The 24,545-nt window shown below is 34.8% G+C and overlaps 1 protein-coding gene across 1 annotated transcript; it reads left to right on the forward strand.

Moving 5' to 3' along the window:
• Positions 1 to 338: 338 nt before the first annotated feature.
• On the forward strand, positions 339 to 23,411 carry LOC149134174 (uncharacterized). Its single transcript, XM_089356913.1, has 12 exons — positions 339 to 619; positions 2,486 to 2,571; positions 4,539 to 4,654; positions 8,293 to 8,419; positions 11,136 to 11,291; positions 12,747 to 13,253; positions 14,459 to 16,421; positions 18,070 to 18,225; positions 19,302 to 19,793; positions 20,135 to 20,346; positions 22,703 to 22,781; positions 22,922 to 23,411. The coding sequence occupies exons 2-12, from the start codon at positions 2,536 to 2,538 to the stop codon at positions 23,344 to 23,346; spliced, it is 4,269 nt and encodes a 1,422-aa protein (XP_089213039.1). The 5' UTR covers positions 339 to 619; positions 2,486 to 2,535; the 3' UTR covers positions 23,347 to 23,411.
• Positions 23,412 to 24,545: the final 1,134 nt, after the last annotated feature.

Genomic DNA, 24,545 nt, shown 5'->3' on the forward strand with positions numbered 1-24,545 from the left:
AGAGAGAGAGAGAGAGAGAGAGAGAGAAGGGGAAAAAGAAAGAGAGAGGGGGAAAAGAAGGAGAGAGGGAATGGAGGGGGAAATAAGTGATTCTACAAACAATTCATTGTTGGTGTTACTAGATGGAGGTTTACATCAAATTATTGTACGGAGCTTTATCAAACAGCACGATCAGCTTTGGAGACGGTGAAGAGTCAATTTTAAATTCCATAATAGGTCACGTTCCGTCCACTTTTGGTAACATGAAATATTTTACTTTCAATATTTCTTACATTCGGTGACACTGTTCAACCTTTTGAGGTTAGCGAAAATAAAAGTTACAACGAAACAGTATTTTTGTGCTATTGAAATAATACGAAGCGGTGACATCTCAGCGGGTGAGTGTCCCTCAACTCCGGCTTGAAGTGTTTCACCTGGCACGGAAATCTAACTAATAGTGGTACAAAAAGTCACTATTTATGATCACATATCCAGAAGGACCACTTACGATTAAAAAAAAATACATATATATATATATTTGGTAGTATATACATTTGTTTGATTCCTGCTGGCTATTTTCATTTGACCGAAGTTGTTAAAGTTTAGAAAAAACGGATACTTGAAATAAATAGAAGAATGGGTAAATATCCAACTTGTTTTATTCCCAATATTTAGTAATTATGTATCGTTTGGCAGTGAGTAAAACTTTGTTTCATTGTGGAAACCAAGAAGAATTGTTTTGAGAGAATAAATACTAATCATCACAAAATTTATTTCTTCATGCATTCAGTCTATTGTAGTTCCATGATTTTTTAATTAAACATGGTCTCCTTTAGATAATTGATATTAATATTTATATCATTGGTTAGTTTTGAATGTACTAATTATTTTAAGAAGACTGAACAGAAACTGTGTCTTTAGATTTTTTTCCCCAAAACATTTCTACCATAGGTGGTTACCATTCGGAATCAAACCTGCGACTCTTTGGAGCTTGCTTTCTTCTTACTTTACGCTGCCAGTATAAAATTTTATTACCATGTTTAACGTTTATATATTTTAGTTCAAGTCATACAGCCATAACTTAAGTGAGACTGTCTTACAAAAACAACATTCACTAGAAAAGACTATGTACCAAACAGAAAAGAACCATAATTTGGTTTCCAAAATTGTATCCATACGAAGTCTTCAAAATAATTGTTTCAGCTTTATTTCAGACTAAGTAAATCAATCCTCGAATCTGATTAATCTAAAACGCTATCATTCACTATTTGCAACTGAATTTTTCAAACAAACAGGTAGCACTTAAGCTGTTGAATGGGACAGGACTGAAACATATTGATATGTTTGCATTTTTGAAGAGTATAAGTAAAATGAACTCATGCCAATCATTAGAATTTTTAGGCTTTCATATATTTCCTCTATGGTGTGTATGGACAATATTTTATCTATATTTGAAATGTAACCAAATTAAATTACAATCACTAATCATAAAGTGTATTAGGAGATGAAATTACTGCATACGTTTTATGGTTAATTATTAAATATTATACTTTATTTTATGCGGATTACCTTACTACTATTATTCTGTGTTATATATGATAACACATGAGTTTCCTCTTGAACTGAAAATATGGCATATACATACATACATACATACATACATACATACATACATACATACATACATATATACATATATATATATTCACATATATATATTTCTATATATATATGTATTATGAATACCATTTTATTTATATTTATATATATGAATATAAATTATATATATACATATGCATATATATATATATATATATATATATATATATATATATGTATGTATGCATGTATGTATGTATATATATATATATATATATATATATATATATATATATATATATATATATATATATATATATATATATATATATATATATATATAATCATTATTTTTTATCACCTTCAAGAACGTTTAGTCTTTTGCCGAACCGCTAGAGCCGGGAACGTAGACACACCAACAAGTCTCATACAAGCACGCACGCACACATACACATACGCGCGCGCGCGCGGACCGCTTTTCCTTTCCGTCTACCAACTCCATTCATAAGGCTTTGGTCAGCTCAAGGCTAGAGTAGAAGACACTTGCCCATGGTGTCACGCAGTAGGACTGAACGCGGAACATGTGGCTGGAAAGCAAAATTCTTACCACACAGCCACGCGTGTGCATATTATATATTTATATATACGTATAATTGCTAACGGCACTATGATTTTAATTGAGGAATGAAAGCCTTTGCGTTATCCGTTTGTCTTAAGTCTACTGTTTGTATTACAACTCTTGTTATTCAGGACATGTAGCACTAATCTCATTGCTGCACCTTCATAAATTCAAAGCGGAATTTAAAGTACGTTTCAGTTTCAGTTGGCTGGTAAATTATTTTATATTCACCATCGTTTATATAACCAACATCATGACTCATATTTCTTAAACAAACATTCTTTTAAGGAACGAGATAGTTTATACTTCTAGTTTAAACTACAAAAGAAGAGAAGGAAATGCCGTCACCGAACAATAACTACCAAAGGCAAATGGTAAGTAAATGTAATAACATTTGCGGAAGATAAATGTATGTCTTATTACTTCGTGCTGAAATTTGTTTCATTTGTATTTTATATTTGGATAATAGGGTTTAACTTGTTCTTAGGAAAATGTTAATTCAACCTGTATCATATACTGTTGATATTTCTTGATGCTTGTTAAGGTGGTGAACTGGCAGAATCATTAGCGCGCCGAATTAAATGCTTAGTAGCATTTTGTCCGTCTTTACATTCCGAGTTGAAATTCCGCCGAGGTCGACTTTACCTTTAATCCTTCGGAGTCGATAAAATAAATACCCATTGAGCACTGGGTTACCCCTCCCTCGAAATTGCTGGCCTTGTGCCAAAATTTGAAACCAACATTTCTTGATGTTTCAAACCAAGCTCTCGAGGAAAGAAACCACAAAATTGTATAAACAATACAATGTTCTATGTTTATTATTTTTATTGACACAGGTTCTGATATAAACAGAATGCATATCATAGCTCCCCACCCAGCATAAAGCCACATAGATCGAAAGGATATGATTTATATATTACTCAGGTTGTGTGAAAAGTGAAATTTATCTGGCAGAATTTAAAGCCTGAACACATGCTATACATAGCCTCACGTTTTATTACTCGATATAACTTTACGAATCTTCATCCATAACCAATGTAACTTGTCTTATTCCATGTACTAAATTTCAAATAATAAATATTCCTTATATAGACATGGAAACTAATATCCCAAGGGAAATATTTTTCTTCACAACACTTTTGATATGATTTCAAATTAGAATTAAACCCAGGCCACGGGTTCTATTTAAACTCGAAAATGTTGCACTGGTGTTTACTTAGGTTTGCCACCCTGAAATTAATTTAGCACAGGCACACGAGGTAGCGAGTTGCAATACAAAAATGTGTACATTTATTTTTAATATGGTCCTGTCCATCAGAACGTGAAAGGCATTCCATGTACTAAATTTCAAATAATAAATATTCCTTATATAGACATGGAAACTAATATCCCAAGGGAAATATTTTTCTTCACAACACTTTTGATATGATTTCAAATTAGAATTAAACCCAGGCCACGGGTTCTATTTAAACTCGAAAATGTTGCACTGGTGTTTACTTAGGTTTGCCACCCTGAAATTAATTTAGCACAGGCACACGAGGTAGCGAGTTGCAATACAAAAATGTGTACATTTATTTTTAATATGGTCCTGTCCATCAGAACGTGAAAGGCATTCACTACAGGCTTTTGTCTCGGATGAAAAAATTCTCTGTAGTCTTTGTGTGTAAAAACACTTCGACTCTTGCTTCAAGTAATACAGCAGCCTATCAGACATAGTGTTTCGGCATGATTCTGCCTCTTCGGTGGCAGAAACCGCTTTGGTCATTTGGAGATACACCGTAACGTTTCTTGTATCTAGGAAACAGCACACAACCTGAGTAATATATAAATCATATCCCTTCAATCTAAGTGGCTTTATGCCGGGTGGGGAGCTATAGTAGTACATTTGCTGAGGTATGCTGACGTTTGTCATGCCAGAATTAATTTAGTAGCAGCACGTGAAGTAGAAATGAGCAGTATAAAGACTTCGCCTTTCCTAATAAATACATCCGTCAATGAATAGTTTGCATTGTTGTCTTCAACATGGTGATTCTCCAAACTATACATTAATACAAATTAAAAGCTGAGTATATAGTTGAAATATGGTAGAGATGGATCAAAATTTGAAAAATTAAGATGTAAGTTTTGTGTGTCGCTAAGGTCAACGCTGGATCAAATTACATGGATGTTTACGTAGTGCTTTGTCGAGATTTTTCTATAGATTTCATGCAATGAACACGTTAAGAAGTTTGTATGGTCTACATTTAGCTATTAACCAATATTGATACCCAGCAATAACCCCACGCAAAAGTCTATAATAAAAATCAGATTCGTATTCTTCTATATAATTCTTATTTTCTAGGCTGGTTTCGCAGTACTGCTTTTTATTGTCATGTGGGTATCTATGACCACAGGACATGTAGCACTACTCTCATTGTTGCACCTTCATAAATTTGAAGAAATATCCTCGTCTACTTGGTAAGTAACGAATGAAAAATGTTTTATATCTTTTCAAGAATATTGACTACTATTACTACGTAATATAAGATTGTGTAGTTTGTTATATTTGGTTTAGAAGATAGAAAAAATTGGAGGCAGAAACATTAAGACATAGTTGTTACATTATCCAGAATAGACAGTGAGGATTCTTTCCATTCTCACATTCCCCTTCACTTTTCCACCTGTGGTCCAGCCTTTCAAAACCTATAAAGGTTGCTCGAACTGTACAGAAGAGACCCGACTGCGTAGAGACTGGCCAAATTACTGACGGTGTAAAAGCACCAAAAAGAATTTTTATTGTACCCCCTTATAAGGCTTCATAACAAACCGATTTTCTCCCACTTGCTGTAAGATGACGTACCAAACACATGAACGTTCAAGGTGTGACATGAATATTACATACCACAATTTTTCGGGTGGACACAGAATATGGTTACTCTTCCACAATTTGCAAAATACTGGATTCTACATATGCTTTTTGAAATTATACCGAAATTTTCATTATTATTGTTGAGGATGAAGAAAGTGATGTCGTGACAACCTCTTGTGAGAACGTACGGTCTTGTTTGTTCTGGTAGATTCTGTGAGAACAGACAGTAGCTTGCCGTCGGAAGTCTCACAGGGTCTCTTTCCGCACATTATAAACTTTGATACTTGGTTGTTAATTACTGTGGGAGACATGTAACATCTAAGTACTAATCTCAAGATCCTAGCTGCCCCCAACAGAGCAGTGTTTTGGGCTTGCTCTGCTTTCATGCCAATTCCGTTTTCTTTGACATATTTCTCGAACTTGGTTGTTAGTGCTCCGAGTGTCCCTACAACTACTGGAATGACAGACACTCTCCTCATAGTCCACATTTTTGCAATTTCGTCTTTTAGTAGTCTGTACTTTTCAATCTTTTCTAGTTCTTTGTCACTTATGCGTGCATCTCCAGGTATTGAAATATCTATGATCTTAGTTTCCTTTTTTCTTTTATCTACCACAACAATATCTGGTTTCCGAGTCTCGACTCCGAGTCACATTGGATTGTAAACTCCCACAGTATCTTATATTCCTTGTTCTAGGTGACTCCTTCTGGTTCATGTTCGTACCATTTCCATGCTCTGTTCAGACCGTACTTTTCACGTAGCCTCCAGTGAAGGAACTTAGCCACGTTATTGTGCGTCCTTTTGTGGTGTTTTGGGGTTAGCTTGCTACACTCACTCACAATATGTGAGATTGTTTCGTTTCTGCTGTCACACATTCTACAAAGGGGCGATTCGCTATTATTATCTATTTCGAACTTGGTGTAATTAGTTCTCAGAGCTTGTTCCTGGGCTCTGCACATCAGTGCCTCAGTGTATCCTTTCAGATCACTTTCAGATATTGTCTTCTCCTTCGATTTCTTTGAGGTATTGCTCATGCAGTGGTTTCATTTTCCAGTTGTTTACTCTTTCTTTTTCATCCTGTTTCTTAGATGTTTGTGGGTTCATCGCATTTTTGGTAGGTATTATATTGTTAATTCTAACAGCGGCAAGCAAGGATTCATTCTGTTGTTTGATGCACCATCTAAGACTGTTCTTCTAGTTGACAATACAGATCTTGCATCCTATGAGACCTCTTCCACTCCTGTTTCTAGGCACATACAGTATCGCTTTTAGGGCGAAGTTCCATGTTAATTGTCATCACCTTTCTAGTTTTCCTGTCCATTTGCTCATGCTCGTTCTTCGTCCACATAACAACACCTGCGTCGTATCGCTTTAAAGAAACGGTCCCTGTGTTGCCCTGATTTTGTTTTTTTCCCATTGAGTCTACTTCCTATGAATAACTTGGTTCTTCTGAGATATTCTCGCCTAAAGCTTTCCTTGATTTCACTTTCCTTGATTTTGTCGTATTCTAAAATCCCCAGATATTTATATCCATCAGTTTCAATATCCTTGATTTTATCGCCGTTGGATAGCTCTACACCACCATCAGACGACACTACTTTTCCTCTTTGTATTATAAGTATACCAAACTTTTTTGTCCCAAAGTCCATTCCGATATCCTTACTGAATATCTGCACTGTTGAAACTATGTCGTTTATTTCACGTTCGAACTTTCCAAAGATATTTAAATTCAAAGATCTTTAAATCATCCATATATAACAGATGTTTTAATTTTCCTCCACTTTTCAATGTGTACCCCGATGTCACTTTCAGTAGTATCTGTGTGAGGAGTATCATCCAAATCACAGACAACAATTGTAATAGGCTATTTCCTTGAAATATGCCTCTCTTGATGTTAACCGTCGCCAAAAACTTTTCCACTTGAGGTTAACTCTGTAGTCCAGTTTTCCATTGATCTCCTAATAAAATTTGATGTTATCAGACACCTATACCAGCTCAAGACTTTTTAAAATCCAGGAATAGGGGACCATGTCATACGCTTTCTTATAATCGATCCACACCATACCCAGATTAGTATTTTCTTGCAGTGGTTCAGTACCATTCTGTCTATCAGAAGTTGGTCTTTTGTTCCTCAATGCTTACGACCTGGAACTTAACTGCGACGAATACTATATATGCTAGAACATTGTCTTTGCATATATGCTTACATATATCCGTAATAAGCATTGTGGGGAGAGACATGTTCATATAGCATAAACGTATGCTTAGATGTATGCACACCTACATATATGTCTATTTGTACGTATGTATGTATGTATGTATGTATGTATGTATGTAACATTAGCACTGATTGCAAGGCCAGTGGATGAGCGTGGTATGTGTGTCAGTGTTTCTGCTTGCGACTAGGCAGAAGCATTCGAATTTTTTCAGCCTCGCTTTATACTGCATAGAGATAACCCTAAGTCATAGGTACCGGCATCATAACCAGTATAAGTTCTGTCACTGTTACCCCAATTACAAATATTTAATTGCTTTATTTACGCCACTAAAATCCATCTCTCTGTATATAACGCCGCAGACATCATCATCAATTCTTACAACATTAATTTCCTCCTCGTCGTCATCATCATTAATATCATCATCACCGCCGCCGCCGCCGCCGTCGCCGAAACCACCACTACCACTATCAAACTATCTTCCCCATTGCTCCACGTTAACAGCTTCAACTCCCAAGCCGCCGTCACGACATCACTTTCATCATCCTCAACATTGTCGTCCTTGCCCAATATCATTTCTATCATCATAACATCTCCACCAATACCACCACTATTCATATCACCACCACCCTCTAAAGGGAATGTTAATCCCGGAATTCTGATATTCTACCAAAACTAGTTTTCGTGTATCGACTTAGTTTGCTCAGAGCGGAATTAGTCTCTAAATATCACTAACAGGATTAAGTGAAGACAGAAAAGTAAAGATTTACTGATCAGATCGACAATTGTCCACGATAAACCACATATAGCAGTTCTCCATTATTAACTAATGTTTAACATTAAACGTTGACCCCTTTCGATAATTCATGGTTTAGACTCTTCTGTATAGTGTCACATTAATGAAGTAAAAGAAGTGAGTTACGAAATTAAAAATTGTATCCTTTTACAGTGAAATATTGTTGATGAATGGAAACAGGTTTTTTTTTTCATTCTGTACGAAAACTAATCAATGTTATATTCTTTCTGTTACAGGTACATCTGTGTTTGCATTGTGCTCGAAATTCCACACTTGTTTAACATAGCTCACTGCGTGTGGGGTACCTCCTTCATTTGTGTCAAGAAATGGACAAAATGGCCAACTGTGTCACATCTTTGCACGGTATTTAATATATCAACACACAGAGAAATATTTAAGCGATATTTAATGATAAGGATAAAAAATCTAGTGTTGCATAAAATTGCTTTCTTTCTTTTTTTTCTTTTTGCGGCACCGACTTTGTCTAATGTTCCTTTCAACATTTTCAAAGGGTTGGTAAAATGAATTCCAGTCAAGCCCTACGTTAATTAAATTAACCTACCTCTACCCTAAAAATTTATTGTGTTCAGTCACAGACAGGAAATTGATTTTTGTACGATACTGCTCCAAGACAAAATTTTCCTCATATAGGACCCAATATCGAATTAATATTGAGCTGCCTGATAATTTCGAGTTTCTTACCATTTATTTCAATCCTAATTTTTAACAGGTCAGTTGATAATAAGTTCTTCGTTCACGACAAGAAGTCGAATGTATTTGACAACCCAATAGTTAATTATGGAAGCATTGTTTTCTATATTTACTAATTTTCTTATGCAAATGAGATACCATTTTTCTGAGAGCAATAATTTTATAATGGTGTTACCTGCACGTATGCACGCGCATATACATAGACAGTTGTATATGACTGATTTATAACACTAGTAATTCTTACATGTCATTTAAAATTTCAAGTGTTGATTACATTAAACTATTATTGACCAATTGTTTTAGTAATCGTTTTTTTTTTTGGTATGTTTTAGTCAAGAGGGAAAGCAGGGCTCAAGATCCTATACAAGGCTTTCAAGACTGGTGAATTGGAGTAAGGAGGGTGTCCTTGAACCAGTGACTTAGTCTGAATTATTAGAACAGAACAGACCCGCTAATTATACCTAAGGTGCCAGGAAATGATGTGAAACTAAGCAACGGATTAAATCTATAACTATTGTGGACCATAGTAGGATTTAACTCTGAATATAAAAAGCTGGACCAAATACTGGAAGGCTTCTGGACCGAGATTTTATTGACCCTAGAACAAATACCACTTTAACGACTCTCTTCCTATAAAATATATTTGATACATGCCATATTTACAAGCATTAGTTCCTAACGTAGATGGTGTCAATGTACAACTTTCCATTTTTCTCTTCTACAAAGTGAAATGCTTTACTCAGTCAGACGGTTATATATTATTTGCACTACAGCGTTAGACCAAAATTTTACCACACAGTCCACCCTATTTAATACATAAAAATGTTTTTTAATCTTCCTTACTGAGTCTCCATTAGCCTTTGCAGGCACTCCACTACTAACGAGATGGTGTTAGTGTTGAGCTTAAACTGTTGCAGATCAACATACGTATGAGCAGGAAGAAGATTCCAGAGGGTTGATATTTTGGAGAGGAAACAACCAGGTGTAGTAGTTAGAGCGTGACAGGGAGTGAGGCGGACATGACAGGGGTGACCAGAAATGGAGAGACAACTGGAGCGAGAGCGTCTGAGTGAAGGTGATACGAGAGCCACGAGCTTCGAGAAACAAGGGTTCTTATCGTCACGATAGAAAAAGGGAGAGGTGGGAGACAGTACACCAGTGGATCAGGCATTTTATTAAATTTTATTTCCTTCAATACCAAAGAGTCTAGTAGCTCTTCTCTGGATGCGGATGCAGTCCAGAATTTATGTATACCTATTAGTGGTTCTGTCCCTGATGTGAGAGCGGTATTCAACGCCAGGCCTCTCTGAAACCTTCTGCAGTGCCTGCAACTGTTAAGGTCTGAAATATTTTCTGACCAGAAAGAGAAGGATCAGTCCTAAGTTTACAATCTAATTTCATCAGTGATTCTCGGTGATAGCGAGGATAATAGTATTCAGAATGACTTCTCACTTATATTTAGCAGAAGTGTTGTGCGATCGTGTTTCCTTGATATGTGCAGTGCTGTTAAAAGTGACAAGATTGGTATGCTACCCCAAACACACACACACACTTGCGGATATTCTCAAAGTCCCGGTTCATGTAATCGATGCAGGTTTAGCTTACGGCGTTTAAGTTGCATGTTAGAGAACAATGAAAGAACATATCGTTTGCATAAGAGTGGGTTACAGGATGTGGTGGAAAATAGGTCAATGATATGTAGAAGCAAGACATTTGAGGACAAAACCGAACCATGAGGCACACCGGAACTGATTGACGATGGGGCAGAAGGAACACCTACTATACATGTCATGATAGTGTGAACCGATAAGAAACTACTGATACAAAACCTAAGAGACCAGTAGGGCCTGAAATCGAGAAATTTTGAAATTAGCGTGCTAACATAGATTAAGGCTTGGTTAATGTCTGGGGCAACCAACATTCCTTTTATCGAACTTCCCTAAATGAGAGCCTTCTGGTAAATAGCATAAAAGAGTAGTAGGTCTCTAGTGACCCTAGATTTTCGGAGAACCGTAATGTTGGTCACCATGGACAGAGTTTAAGACGCAGTATTACGTCATTTGTTTCCATTACTGTAGAATATATTGTTTATATAGAATGTGTGAAAAATCTCGATGACACGACTTTTTCCTGTAGCAAAACACAAATTAAATAAGCGATTATTTTTCAGTCGGAAATCAAAATTGTGCTTTGGATTCGGTTTGCCAAGAATTTAGTCGCTTTATCTGAGACGTCTATAGTTCAATATATTGATAACTTGAAATTTACATTTTAAGAGTCAGTTATCAATTTTGACCTGTTTACTTAACATTGTGAACAATTTCTGTTCTGCATTTCTTTTTATGAATTATCATTGCTGATATTGTAGGGTATTCTGGCCAGTTTGCTGGAAGTAGCCTGTTTGAGTGTACTCTTCATAGAGTTTGCTCCACTTTTTCCCGCCCATATATTGCTATTGTTGTCTGGATCAGTGTACTCTGTGCCTGCTATAAACGAATATATTAAACAAAGGGGAATAACTAATGTAAGTATTTAGCTATTTTCTTCAACTTTTCTTTTTTATCTTTAAACAAAATATGGAAGTGTTTTTATCGGAGGAGAGACGAGATTTGGTCAGAAAATAATCAAGCATGTAACTAGAAAAGATAACAAGTTTCGGTTATCTTCGAGTGTTTTTTTCCCATAATTATAAGCTATGAATATTGAGCTATCTAAAACTACACCTAACCATGCTAAGGCCCCAGATGTGTCTACAGAGCATTTGACAATTGCCAGCAGCACTACTCCTACATGGACCTAAACTATCCACAACAAGCTTATAAGACATTACAAAAATACACAAAACAGTACTCTCTAAATCATAACAGGTGATACTGGACCATACCTAATGACCAATTATTCAATGAAACAAAACTACTAAAAACTAAATACCAAGATATGCAAGAGGTATTGCTTGTTGCTCACAATACCTGTCACCATAGGAAAAAATCCCTCCAGATAAGCATATACTTATACAACACTGCAGTTACTACTACAATAACATAAGAATAAAGCTATTTCTCCCATTCATCCGAAGCAAATTCCAGATACCACACACACTCAATTATCATCAATAGCTACTCTGATCCGCAATACTCTGTAGGAATGCATATTACCAGCAATAAGAGTTGAGGTACACCTTACCCACTTCGCCTATATTCAGCACCGGATGCAAGTGTATAGAAATAGTTTGAAAACGGAAAGTGCGCAAATCACTCAGGAATACACTCCATATGGTGGAGTGTGTAGTATGGTCCTCAATTCGGTGGAAACATCGTTCTAGAAGGAAACGAGCATGTAGTTTGGGCCTTGTCTATCGATCGACTATGGCGCACCATAGAACTGCTCAATTCAGACTAACTTGGGAAAACATCAGCAACAACAGTATATATTTGATTTATGTTTGATGTGATCTCAGTGCTGAGTTGCAATCCTTCGCTAATCCCAGAAAAGACAAAAACATAACTGTCACAAAATATTTTAGCCTGAATCACAGCACGAATTTTTATATATATTAGGGTCCAAACAGGTTATAGTTTCGAAATGCCACTTAATTCAGTACCTGCAAGCCAACAGACTCTACGTAGTCGCTTGACTTACTAGATATAACATTTAAATCTCCCACAGTCTTAAATAAATAAAGGCATAAATGATAATGCAAAAGAATTGGTAGATCACGTGTCTGCTCAATCAAAGGTTACTTTGAGTTAAAAAGCAATAATATCGGTACTAATGCCATCACCGCAACTATTATCATAGGGATTTTCAATTTTATAATTTTACACTTGTTAATTGAATGTATTCAAAATATTCTCTAACAATAATTTGTTTCAAACTTTTATCCTTTGTACATTTTAAATATTAATCAATGTTTCTGTTATGATAATATTGATAAAATGAAATCCAATGCCGGTATATATACTTCATTTTTCTTTTTCAGAAAACAAAATTGTTTGAAGACGAATGTATTAATAACGGTGGCTTTAAAGTGTCCCCATCTCCCGATCATCTAAAAACCAAATTTCCTTTAAAACCTGCCATATTTTGTTTGAGTATTTTGATACCATTAATTATATCTGGAATCCTTTTTACCTGGTCGCCATACAAACTTCATCTCCTACATGTTTTTCTCTTACCTATTATCCTCCTTCTATTATCCATTCTATGGACACCAAAAGTACAAGTGGATTTTTATCGTTCCTCGGATGGTCGAATGGATAACCGCCGAAAAACCTCAATGATGTATGCAATTGTAAAAACAATCGCAGTTCCGTTTTGCATTTCAATTGTCCTCCTGACACGTTTTAAAGACCTGCGATCGTTATATTTTATTGATTTTATTTCTAATGGATTTCACCAGCTCTCCTATTTCCACGTGTATATCCTCGTGATCTTAATTTCTTTAGCCGGCATGTTTGTTGTCTTAACTGGACTTCTTTGTGCAAAGGTAACAGAAAAATTAGATGATTTCATCATTTTAAAGATAATATCATAAATTTGATGTTAGGCGAGATATTTATAACTAAAATAATTCCAAGAACTATATTGTTAGCATAGTTTGTATCGTATGAGAATGCGATTGTCTTTGGAAGAAATATTCCATCGTCCACCCTCGTTTTATCTTTAGTCTGGATACCACGGTTATTTTTCTGTGAAGTGATTCTCTTGCAACTCATGAGCCAGTGAGCAATGTTCTACGAGACTGATTGATCTCATTAAAACTAATTCAGAGTTGTTTACAGTTTAAATACATTCTATTATATAGTTTTAACATTAAATACATTCTATTATATAGTTTTAGCATTAAATACATTCTATTATATAGTTTTAGCATCAAATATATTCTATAATATAGTTGTAGCATTATATAGTTTTAGAATTAAATACATCGAAAGCCTATAGTGAGACTGTGGCACACCATAATTCTTTATATCCCAGAGACATTTTCCGATTAGTATTATATGAAGAATATTGATCTTCAGTTTCAATTTTATATTGTTGATATAGTTGTTAATACAATCCTTTCGGTTGAAAATAAAGAAGCTGACAAACTCAGTATGTCGACAACACTTTATATGGAATTCAGAATACATTGCTATTGTCCAAAGTGCCCTTTAGAACAGGTTATGCAGTACTTGAGTGTTTTTAGTCACCTAATTATGACAATATTCTAAGCACGACTATCAGAACTACCTTTTCTCTCAATTAATTTTGCCGAGGTATTAAAGTAAATACTTATTGAACGTTTCCAGCTGATGGCTATAAAATTTATAGGCTGATAGGATTTCAAGCAAATGGACTTTTGCCTCGAAGGTGATAAAATGGCGGCATTCCATACTCACTTTAAATTATGAAGTGGGAGATTACGTGATCTAGTTGATTATTATCATCTAAAGTGATTTTTCGATAGACAAATAAGTGTAACTATATCCTGAAGCTGTTTATCGAATATTTGAATTCAGATTTCAATGTTCAATTAGATTTCACAAAATGTTCATTAGATTTCACACAATATTTGACCGTATTTGTCAAGTTAGTTGTGTGAAATAATTTAATAACTTTAACATTATGGTCCTAATTATAGAAATTACTGCCACAAGTTTTAATCTTGCTTCTAGTATTCATCTTTAAAACATTCTCTCTCTTATATAGATGGGACTCACTACGACGGGTATGCTAATTCCATCAATGATGTCAATGCCGACAGTTATTGGAATCAACTTATTACAATGTGTATCAGTTGAGGAAGATTATTGCAACGACTATAATATTTGGATTATTGTATCATCCATTCTTGCGGCATTAGTTTGGCTTTTGCCATTATTAATCTACGGAGCAGCGTTTACGCGACCAAGCGACATCTTGCTGAAACCATTCCAAGAATCCTTTCTACAATTTAGTTGGATTCCCCTTTTCCTTGACCAGTATTTACTACTTAATTATTACCCTGATGGTTTTGGCGACTCTCAGCAGTCTGAGATCTATGGTGACCTCAATACAGCGAAGTGCAAAAGTAAAGTATTTATCTGTACCACTATGTATAATGAGAAAGAAAGTGAAATGAAAAGACTTTTACAAAGTTTGAATAACGTAGCAAAATCACCAAATCTACAATATGTTTACAAGGAAGCTCACATTTTTATGGATAACGGTTCAAAAGATAATCGCCTTACCAAGAACTCGATGATACTTATTTCGTTGATTAAATCCCTTGATAATATAAGATTGAACTCTTTAAAAACGTATCTCACTCCGTATGGTATTCAAATGAACTGGACTTTAAGAAATGATTTCCAATGTTATGTACATTTCAAGGATTGTCAGAAGTTTAAGGCAAAGAAACGCTGGAGTCAAGTGATGTATATGAATTATATTTTGAACTATAGATGTAAAATTTTACATTTCACGCAAGATGCTAGGCAAACATTTCATACGATGGAAAGTGTGCCAGAATATTTGTTAGGTGATATAAAATGCACAGCTGATCGACTGCATAGCGACTCGTTGAAGCAAGATGAGACAAACAGAAAAATATCAGAAAATGAAAATTATACTGGGAAATCAATAAGAAGTAAAAAGAGACAGTCAAATCACTCCTCTGTTTTAAAGATGGAACTCGGAAAGTTACAATGTCTGTTAAAATCGAACTATAATGTTCACTATGAGAACATAGATGCCTCTTCCTGCAAGCATAAGATGCATTCGGAATATTCAAAAGCACCAATCATTCAGACCATATCGAATGTTTTACAATTATTAAATAAAAGGCAATATTCCAGATACATGACGGTAAATTCTGAGTTACCCTTTCAGATTACAAATGAAGAATCTTCAAGTGAAGAATCAGGGATTCAGTCAATAGCCAATACAATATCGGTAGACAGTTTGGAATTCTCTCCGGGAATTACATCCGAAGATGATATAATAGATGCTTCCGGAAATGAAGATGAAAGCACAGATGTGTCCTCATCGAACGATGATCACACTATCATAAATAAGGAACCGGTAAATAGTTGTATAGAAAAGAATAATTCTAATTCTTTAACACTTCAGGTAAAGAACACTAGACAAATCATATCCCAGACTGACAGAACATCATCTGTTAGCAAAAAAGTTTCCTTTCCAATAATGTCCCCATTAGTGACATGTCTTGATAAATCTGCGCCTGTTCCATCTACCAACTGTCTCAGTCCAATTTGTAACTATAGTTTTGACTTAACGCCAAAAGTTTTCATGATTGAAAAACCATTTTGGAATAGAAAGATGCAATATGATATGAAACCTAGCAGTAAAAGCACCAAACCAACAGAAAACAAAAGAAATTCTCTGAATTCTTCGACAGAGCCAAAACCTTCTCCAAGAATACTTCCCATTTCTTATAAAGCTACTTCAGAAATCTCACAGAACAAATCATCGTTGAAATCCAGTTATTTTGATGACTATACTTACATACTTGCTACGGACGCCGATATGGAATTTGACGACAAGAGTCTTGTTCGACTCATTGACCTTTGCAATCGTGATAAAAACATAGGAGGCGCTTGTGGTAGAACCTCGCCAAAAGGACACTGCAATACTCCGGTAGTCTGGTACCAAAAATTTGAATATGCTAAAGGTATATCAATGATTAAACTCACTTCTCTTTCCAGCGTTCACATACAATCAAATAGGAACACATACACACGTACACACTCATCAGACATAAATATATCTGATGAGATGGATGTTTCCCACGCGTCCATGAAACTTTAGGTCATGTGGAGCTATGGCAAGCTGTTATTCTACATAACACACACGGAATCACACACACACATACACACACGCACAAGCACGCATGCACACACGCACTCACACACACAGCTGAACCAAGAGATTCAGTTCATTAATTCTCTTGTTAATTCATGAATTAATTTTCATCATCTACTATAAACACATAAATGCCTTCTCTTTATGCGGTGGAATTGGACCAAAGACTAAAGTATTTTATTAAGTAGCATAACATTATGAGTAACAATGTTATGAGTTTCATTAGTGTAAAACTTACATTTTACTATATTAGCCTTGCATAATCTGAATGATAGATCCATTTTTGTCAGAAAGGTCACTTACAATTAAATTTAACGATACATAATTCTAATTTTTGCAATGGATGCAGCTATAAGTAATTAGCAAAATATTTAACAGTGAAAGTCGCAGTCGGTTCACATAATTCAAAACAATATGGTCCAGTCAAAGCAATCGATTCAACTGAGTACAAGAAACTAAACCAGAATCGGCCGTTAGGTATCCCATTACTGGTACCGCCAAACTGTCAATATTGCAGTCTACATAAGGCAGTGAGGTGGTAGAATCGTTAGCACGCCGTGCAAAATGCTTGGCATCATTTCATACGTTTTTACGTTCTGAGTTCAAATTCCGCCGAGGTCGGTTTTGCCTTTCATCCTTTCGGGGTCGATAAAATAAGTACCAGTTGAGCACTGGAGTCAATGCAGTCGAATTACTCTCTATCCCAGCGTTGCTGGCCTTGTGTCAAAATTTGAAATGAATATTAGTCCCTACCAAACTGTAAGTAGGTTCTATTCCTTCTGCGAGGAAAGCTACTTGAAATACTCGTGGCACTCCGTCGGTTGCGACGACGAGGATTCCAGTTGGTCCGATCAACGGAACAGCCTGTTCATGAAATCAACGTGCAAGTGGCTGAGCACTCCACAGACACGTGTACACTTAATGTAGTTCTCAGGGAGATTCAGCGTGACATAGAGAGTGACGAAGCTGGCCCTTTGAAATACAGGTACAACAGAAACAAGAAGAAAGAGTGAGAGAAAGTTGTGGTGAAAGAGTACAGCAGGGTTCGCCACAACTCCCTTCCGGAGCCTCGTGGAGCTTTAGGTGTTTTTATCACAATAAACACTCACAACGCCCGGTCTGGTAATCAAAACAGCAATCCTACGACCGCCAGTCCGCTGCCCTAACCGATGGGCCATTGCGCCTCCACGCTACTTGAAATAGATGGGAGCTCTATCGAGAGAGAAGATTAGTTTTTATTTGTTGAACGGCTCCGAATTTCAAACATTAATATTCCTTCTCTATGGACCTGCAAACGCACTTACATCATTACCATTCCACATCATTATCATATAGCCAAACACTATACTGTTTATAATCTCCCTGATTTACAATTAAGACAACATATATAACATAAAATAATAACAAACGATAAGATTACCTTTTTGACTGATTAACATATAATTTTCGGTTTTTAGATTTCTGGATGATCAAGAGCTCGCAAAATGTCATAGGCTGCGTCATGTGTTGTCCAGGCTGTTTCAGTTTGTATCGTGCCACAGCAATACAAGATGTCATGCATATGTATTGTGAACCAATTCAGTCGGAGTTTGACGTATTTGTCAAAGACCATGGTAAAATTCAGATACTTTAAGCAATTAGAATTCATTTGTTTTGTTTTCTGTTTTGATATATAATATTCATCAAATACGAATTACGTTATATATAGTCGTTATATTGCTACTATAAAATTATAGTAGAGGATTAGATCAGAATCATAATGTGATATAGTTGTGCATAGAATATGTGTGCGTGTGAAGGAAAGTCGATTTAATATACAACTTTAATAATACTCAACTGTGAAAACAATTCATCATTGAATGGAAACTTATGAATTAGTAATAAACTGTCATGCAGGGAAATGAAATGGAGGTTGTAAATTACAATACGGGCTCTCGCTTTGTAAGTTACACGAATTTTATTCCAGATTGTATTGCACTCATTTGTTTTGTTGATTAGTTTCTATCTACTTTCACTGAGCAGACTTATCAAAATCGTTCCGGCCATGCCATCCAGTTATTTTCTAGCACATTATATATTTAAGGATTCATTATCTAATGGTGAACTTTTCCAACGGTATGGTATGATTTAAGAAAGATTTAACTTATATATCAAGCTACCATACTCAGATATGCACAGTTACTAATATGTCAATGACATGAACTCCATAACTGCCAATACTCACTCGGAATAGCATATTGAGTCTCAGTAACAGAAACCATTAGGCTATAATCACAAAATATAGCACAAAACATATTCAATTCTATGTGTATTATTTATATTCTCAGGAATTATTCTATTAGTATTAATAAGAATAATTGTTTTCTAGATAATTGATTTATTTTCTATATTTGATCTTTTGGCAGAGGCTTGCCGAATGTTAGGTATGCATTATCTACTATAGAAATTTCATTTTACGTCATTTATTTCTACACTTAAGAATTCAGTTTTGATAACCTATTGAAACTACTACAATTACTTTGCATAACTCTTTACAACTATCAACATAACTGATTTTTTTCCACTTTGGAAATTTTAAAGCAGCATTGTAAATTTTCAATATTTATTAGGGAAGATTGTAGCTAAATGTAGTTAAAATATGTGAAGTTCTATAAACAAATTATCTGTTAAATATATTCCTTGTTTGCAGGTGAAGATCGCTGGTTATGTACCTTAATGATGTTAAAAGGCTGGAAGCTAGAATATTCGTCATATTCACACAACTCAACATTCTGTCCTGATAATTTTCTTGAATTTCTTAAACAGAGAAAGCGCTGGGTTCTCTCAGAAATGTCAAATTTAATTCTCGTTTTTGGCAACATAAGACGACTCACGCAAAACAATTCAACCTTCTCTTTAATTTATATTATTTATATACTGCAAATGTTTCTGTTAGTGATGTTATCACCAGGAACAACTGTTGTTGTTCTCACAATCTCTTTAGATATCCTCTTCGGTTTATCATGTCTATACACTACACCATTTTGCATTGGAAGTTTAATACTTTATTCTGTAATATGTTCCACAAAATCAATACAAGCCCAGTCAGCAGTGACTTCAGCAATTACCATTTTTCTTGGAGGCATTGTGCTTTCTGTTAGCGTTGGTTACATGAAATTCTTTGTGGTAGATACAATTGATGGTAAGTTTGCATGCATGCTTTCTAATTTTGCTTATTTTCCTAGTAATGCAATCAAACCAGAAATAAGCTTCTGGCGAACCGAGTCTTGGATGTAGTTGTGATTACCAATTTTATTTTACTTTGTTTATGTCCTTAATACTTTTATAAAATGAATAAGTATCATAAAACATCCCTTAAATCTGGAGAATCGAATTTAGTCGAACACTTGAAATGATGCGTTGTATGACTACCTAATCAGAGAAACACCCTGTTTTTCAATCATTAATAAATCGAGTAATAAACAATTTAACAAGAGTATATGTCACGTGATAAAATTTTCATGCTCTGATTTTATTGGCCAGATCTTCAGGACGGACAGCTTCAGTTCAAGCAATACTATTTAATTTTACTACTGATGACTGCTGTTTTATACGCTGCTTTAATACACCCCAAAGAAGCCTGGACTCTAATTCATGGTCTCACCTTTTTGGTTGTTTTCCCGGCAATGTACATTTTACTGCCATTTTATGCCGTTTCTAATATTGTGGATCAACGATGGGGAACACGTGAAAGTGTAAGTGATATTTCATATCTTTATCTTAGCTATCGTTACTGAGTTGTTTCAGTTGATATACTGCATTTTATGTCCGTTTCCATAATTCTAAGCGGACGAGACTACCAAATGTTTTACTCACGAGATCTTTACAACATAATGAAGTATTTTACAAGTATACAGTGACTCCACTATTTCACAACAGGGATCTGTAATATCAACGAAAGGTGTTTTCTGATTACTGGATTGAGAGTTAAGTGCCATATGTTATGTACAACGTTTGTGATGAGCTATGAACGAAAAGCATTTGGATTTAATGCAAGGTTTTGGGCAAATCAAACGTTGGGAAAAAATTTTTTTTTTTTAAGATACAGCTTTTCGGGTTTTATTCGTAATTAAAAGGAAATCATCAAATACTACTTTCAAGCGTGTTATTTATTTAAGCAAATAGTTTACTATAGCTAACTAATGTTCTTTTGTATTTAGTTCATTTTAGCAAAGATATGTTTTTCTTGATGCTTGTAGTGGGACATTTTCTAAGATGGTCCTAGAAGTCTCTTAGCGAATAAGTGTCAAGTTACCAATTTGGAATGTACTTTGAAGTTATTTAGCACATAGAGAAGGTACTTATGGAAGCGAACGATCTTGTTTGACGGTAGCAAGTATGTCACATGTATAGTAATCTGCGTATTTTATAGTTGATGTAGCAAAAAAGGTTGGTAGTGATCTCACTAAAGTGGCTTGTTACTGGACTTAGGAACAGTTTATGGATGCTCTGTTGCATACGAAAGGAACAAGACTGAGATACAGAGCGGTAACTTTTGAAAGTGAAAGTAAAAGATTTACTCGGATAGAATTTTTGACAAATAGATCATGTCAAGTTTTTTTATTAAAAGATAGCAGGACTGAGAAAGATCGTAGCAATTTTAGAATCATTGTAAAGCAAATGAAAGTTGTAGAAAGTGCAGAGTTACCGGATAAAATGTAGTAGAATAAAAAAAAAGCTCTATGGTTGTCTTGGATTAGAATTGCCTAGGCTTGATGGAACACTGCAACAAACGATGATTCAAATGTGAGGAGAAATTGGTGGATTTCCTGGTATTTCAAAACGAAATTCGAGTTGCTGCTGCATAGACAGCAGAGTCGAAGAAACTGCTATATTAGCAGTGTTAGGCTTAATAAGGAGAGAAGAAGAAAATTGTGGTACGTTGAGAATCAGCGTAATTATAATGCATTGACGTAAAGATGTGGGGTTTATCAATGTGGGTCCGGTGAATTGGTTAAATATATGAAAATAGCCCACAAAGAGTTCGTTGTAATTGATCCCATCTTGATAACCATACTGGTGGTTTGTTGATTGAACTCAGCGGAGAAGAGACTGAGGATAAAACAAGTTCAGTTCAGTGAAGAAGCGTGGATGTATTAGATTCAGGTAGAGGACGGAAGATTGGAAAATGATTAAAGGCTGATAGATCGTTACTATGGGAGATGACGGTGTACAGTGCTGAGAGATTTCATATCCATTATCAAGAAGAGATACGAGGATCCAGGAGGGAAAGCAAACCAGATGAAAGGATATGTGAGAGGACAGGGAAGCGGTAAGAGATGATATGAAACTATTGAGCTAGCTGCAGATAAGGGCAGTGGAGAGGTTTGGGAGAATATTCCTGTTTAAAAAACTTGTAAGAGAATACAAGGGGAGATTCAAAGTCTGTTTATATGATATGGTTAGTGTCCGTAAAAAATAGTGTGGAAGACCGAATAACTTAATGGGCCTTGAGTATCTTGAGGTAGAAGTAGGTGTTGCTGCGTTACCGGACAACTTCTCAGTGAAAGTCAGCCCACCACACAATAACTGCAAATTCTTTGCTCACCGGTTCTATAATCTCGACAAAGGATGTGCAGATGTTTTTGAAATTAAGGCGTCTGATATTCTTTTTATAATTAAATTATATTCGGATCCTCCAATATAAAATCTATTTCCTCTACGCTCTGAATCTAGGATCTATAGTGAGTGGTCGTATCTTGACGAATATTTCTCCTTAATAAACTATGTAAAGTGTATTTGGAAAGACTAATTAATCCTCCCCTTTCTCTCTCTCTCTCACTCACTCTCTTTATTTCCTTCTCTCTCTCTCTCTCTCTTTATATATATATATATATATATATATATATATATATATATATATATATATATATATTATATTATATTATATATATATATATATATATATATATATATATATATATATATATATATATATACATATATATATTATATATATATATATATATATATATATATATATGCGTGTGTGTGTGTGTGTGTGTGTGTGTGTACTTGTGCCATAAACTGCTATTTATTTGTTTTCTATAGGATAGTGATAGCACAAGCTGTTACCGACATATGTCTGACAGATTGTTCGCAAAAGAGAAAAATATCAACAAGAGACAAGGTGAGATAAATGATAAATTTGTTATTATTAATAAAAAAAATTACATATTTTCATACCAAAAATCAATTTATTGAGTCTTATGCATTATTCAGTAATAAATAGTAGTTGGTAAGAAATCTCCTTTCTTCTATTTATAATAGAAATACCTGAATCGCAGCAATTCAATGGTGAACGTGACCTTGAAACATGCGACCCAGCCAAAACTATTTTGCTGCAGAAAGAACAAACATTTTGGGAAGACCTTCGTGTCTCTATTCTAGGGACTGATGTCAATTTAGGCACTGATCAAGTAACTCTAAAACTTCGGCTTAAAATATTGCGCAATCGGTTGGTGGGAATTTTGCTGCTCTGTAACATAATTTGGGCTTGTTTGCTCAGTAGTCTTTATTTGACCATCTCGAAACACGACACTATCTTTGGAATCATAACTTGTTCAGTCTATAGTTTTTCACTGCTTATACAATTAATTGGATTGACTGCCCACAAATGTGATTCTTTCTTCAGAGAGTTTGTCATTCGAACATTTGGAAAAAAACACCCTATCTGGATTCATCGAAAAGATTAAATTTAATAAATACAGTCAAAATTAATTCATGACATAAATGTTTTAATTAAAAAATTATTTGTAAATCTCTTGCTTTATCTTTAAATAACAAACATTTTCTTAATAAACTTTCTTCAGTGAAAGCATGTAATACTCGTACACTCTACACCCATTAGTTACTATCCGAGCGTATGGTTGTGACATTTCATCAAGAGTTTCCAAGTTTATGAGAAAAAATGTTTTGCTTCATTTTATCATGTTGTATTCAGACTTACAAGAATTCATCATCCATGAAATCTTAATACAGTTTTAATCCTAATGAGAACAGTACTTAGATAATGTTTCCAGTGCTCCGTTTTCAAAAGTCATATCAGTTCCGAATTGTGTTCTAAAATGTGTTTCCATTCATAAGACAACTATTAACATTATTGATATAATTGTAAAGAAATTCTGAACAAAAAAATTACAACGTAAAAACAATCATTTCACTTCTGACAGAAGCCGCCCGTAGGTACTGTAGAATACGCTCACCTTATTGTTACGTGTAACAGCCATTACATTAGTATTTTACATAAAGAAAGGATTTTTTTAAATGATAATCAAACACTTGCTATGTAATCCTAAGTTTCTACATGTGCAGTTTAAGACTATCCATTTAATTTTCACCGATAATCATTACTACTCATCACCAAACCGATTTTATTATTAACATGGCTAAGGCAGCGAGCTGGCAGAATCACTAGCATACTGGACAAAATGCTTTACGTTCCGAGTTCAAATACCAATGAAGTCGACTTTGCCTTTCATCCTTCCGGGGCATTGGGGTCGAAGTAATCTATTAGCCCCCACCACTAAAATTTCAGCTCTTGTGCCTATGTCAGAAAAAAATTATTAAAGACGGCAAGCTGGTAGAATCGTTAACTTAACGACATTTCTTGTTTAGGTTCTGAGTTTAAATACCGCTGATGTCAAATTTCCCTTTATATATATATATATATATATATATATATATATATATATATATATATATATATATATATATATATATATATATATATATATAAAATAGTGTACATTTAAACACAAGAGAAAACTGCCTTTAACAGGCAGTTTTTATACGCTAGAAGTCAAAACCACATTTAAGAGCAATCTTCAAAAGGAATGAAAAATAAAAACCTTTTTATTTTATTCCGGTCAGACCTAGGTTTCAAAGTTTTCTT

The sequence above is a fragment of the Octopus bimaculoides genome, chromosome 9 (assembly GCF_046866305.1).
Source record: "Octopus bimaculoides isolate indiv1 chromosome 9, ASM4686630v1, whole genome shotgun sequence".
Taxonomy (NCBI): domain Eukaryota; kingdom Metazoa; phylum Mollusca; class Cephalopoda; order Octopoda; family Octopodidae; genus Octopus; species Octopus bimaculoides.

Coding starts and splice junctions, on each gene's coding strand:
- LOC149134174 (XM_089356913.1), top strand. CDS start 2,536: ATGCCGTCACCGAACAATAACTACCAAAGGCAAATG. Junction 2,572..4,538: donor ATAACTACCAAAGGCAAATG/GTAAGTAAATGT, acceptor CTTATTTTCTAG/GCTGGTTTCGCAGTACTGCT. Junction 20,347..22,702: donor GATGGGGAACACGTGAAAGT/GTAAGTGATATT, acceptor TGTTTTCTATAG/GATAGTGATAGCACAAGCTG.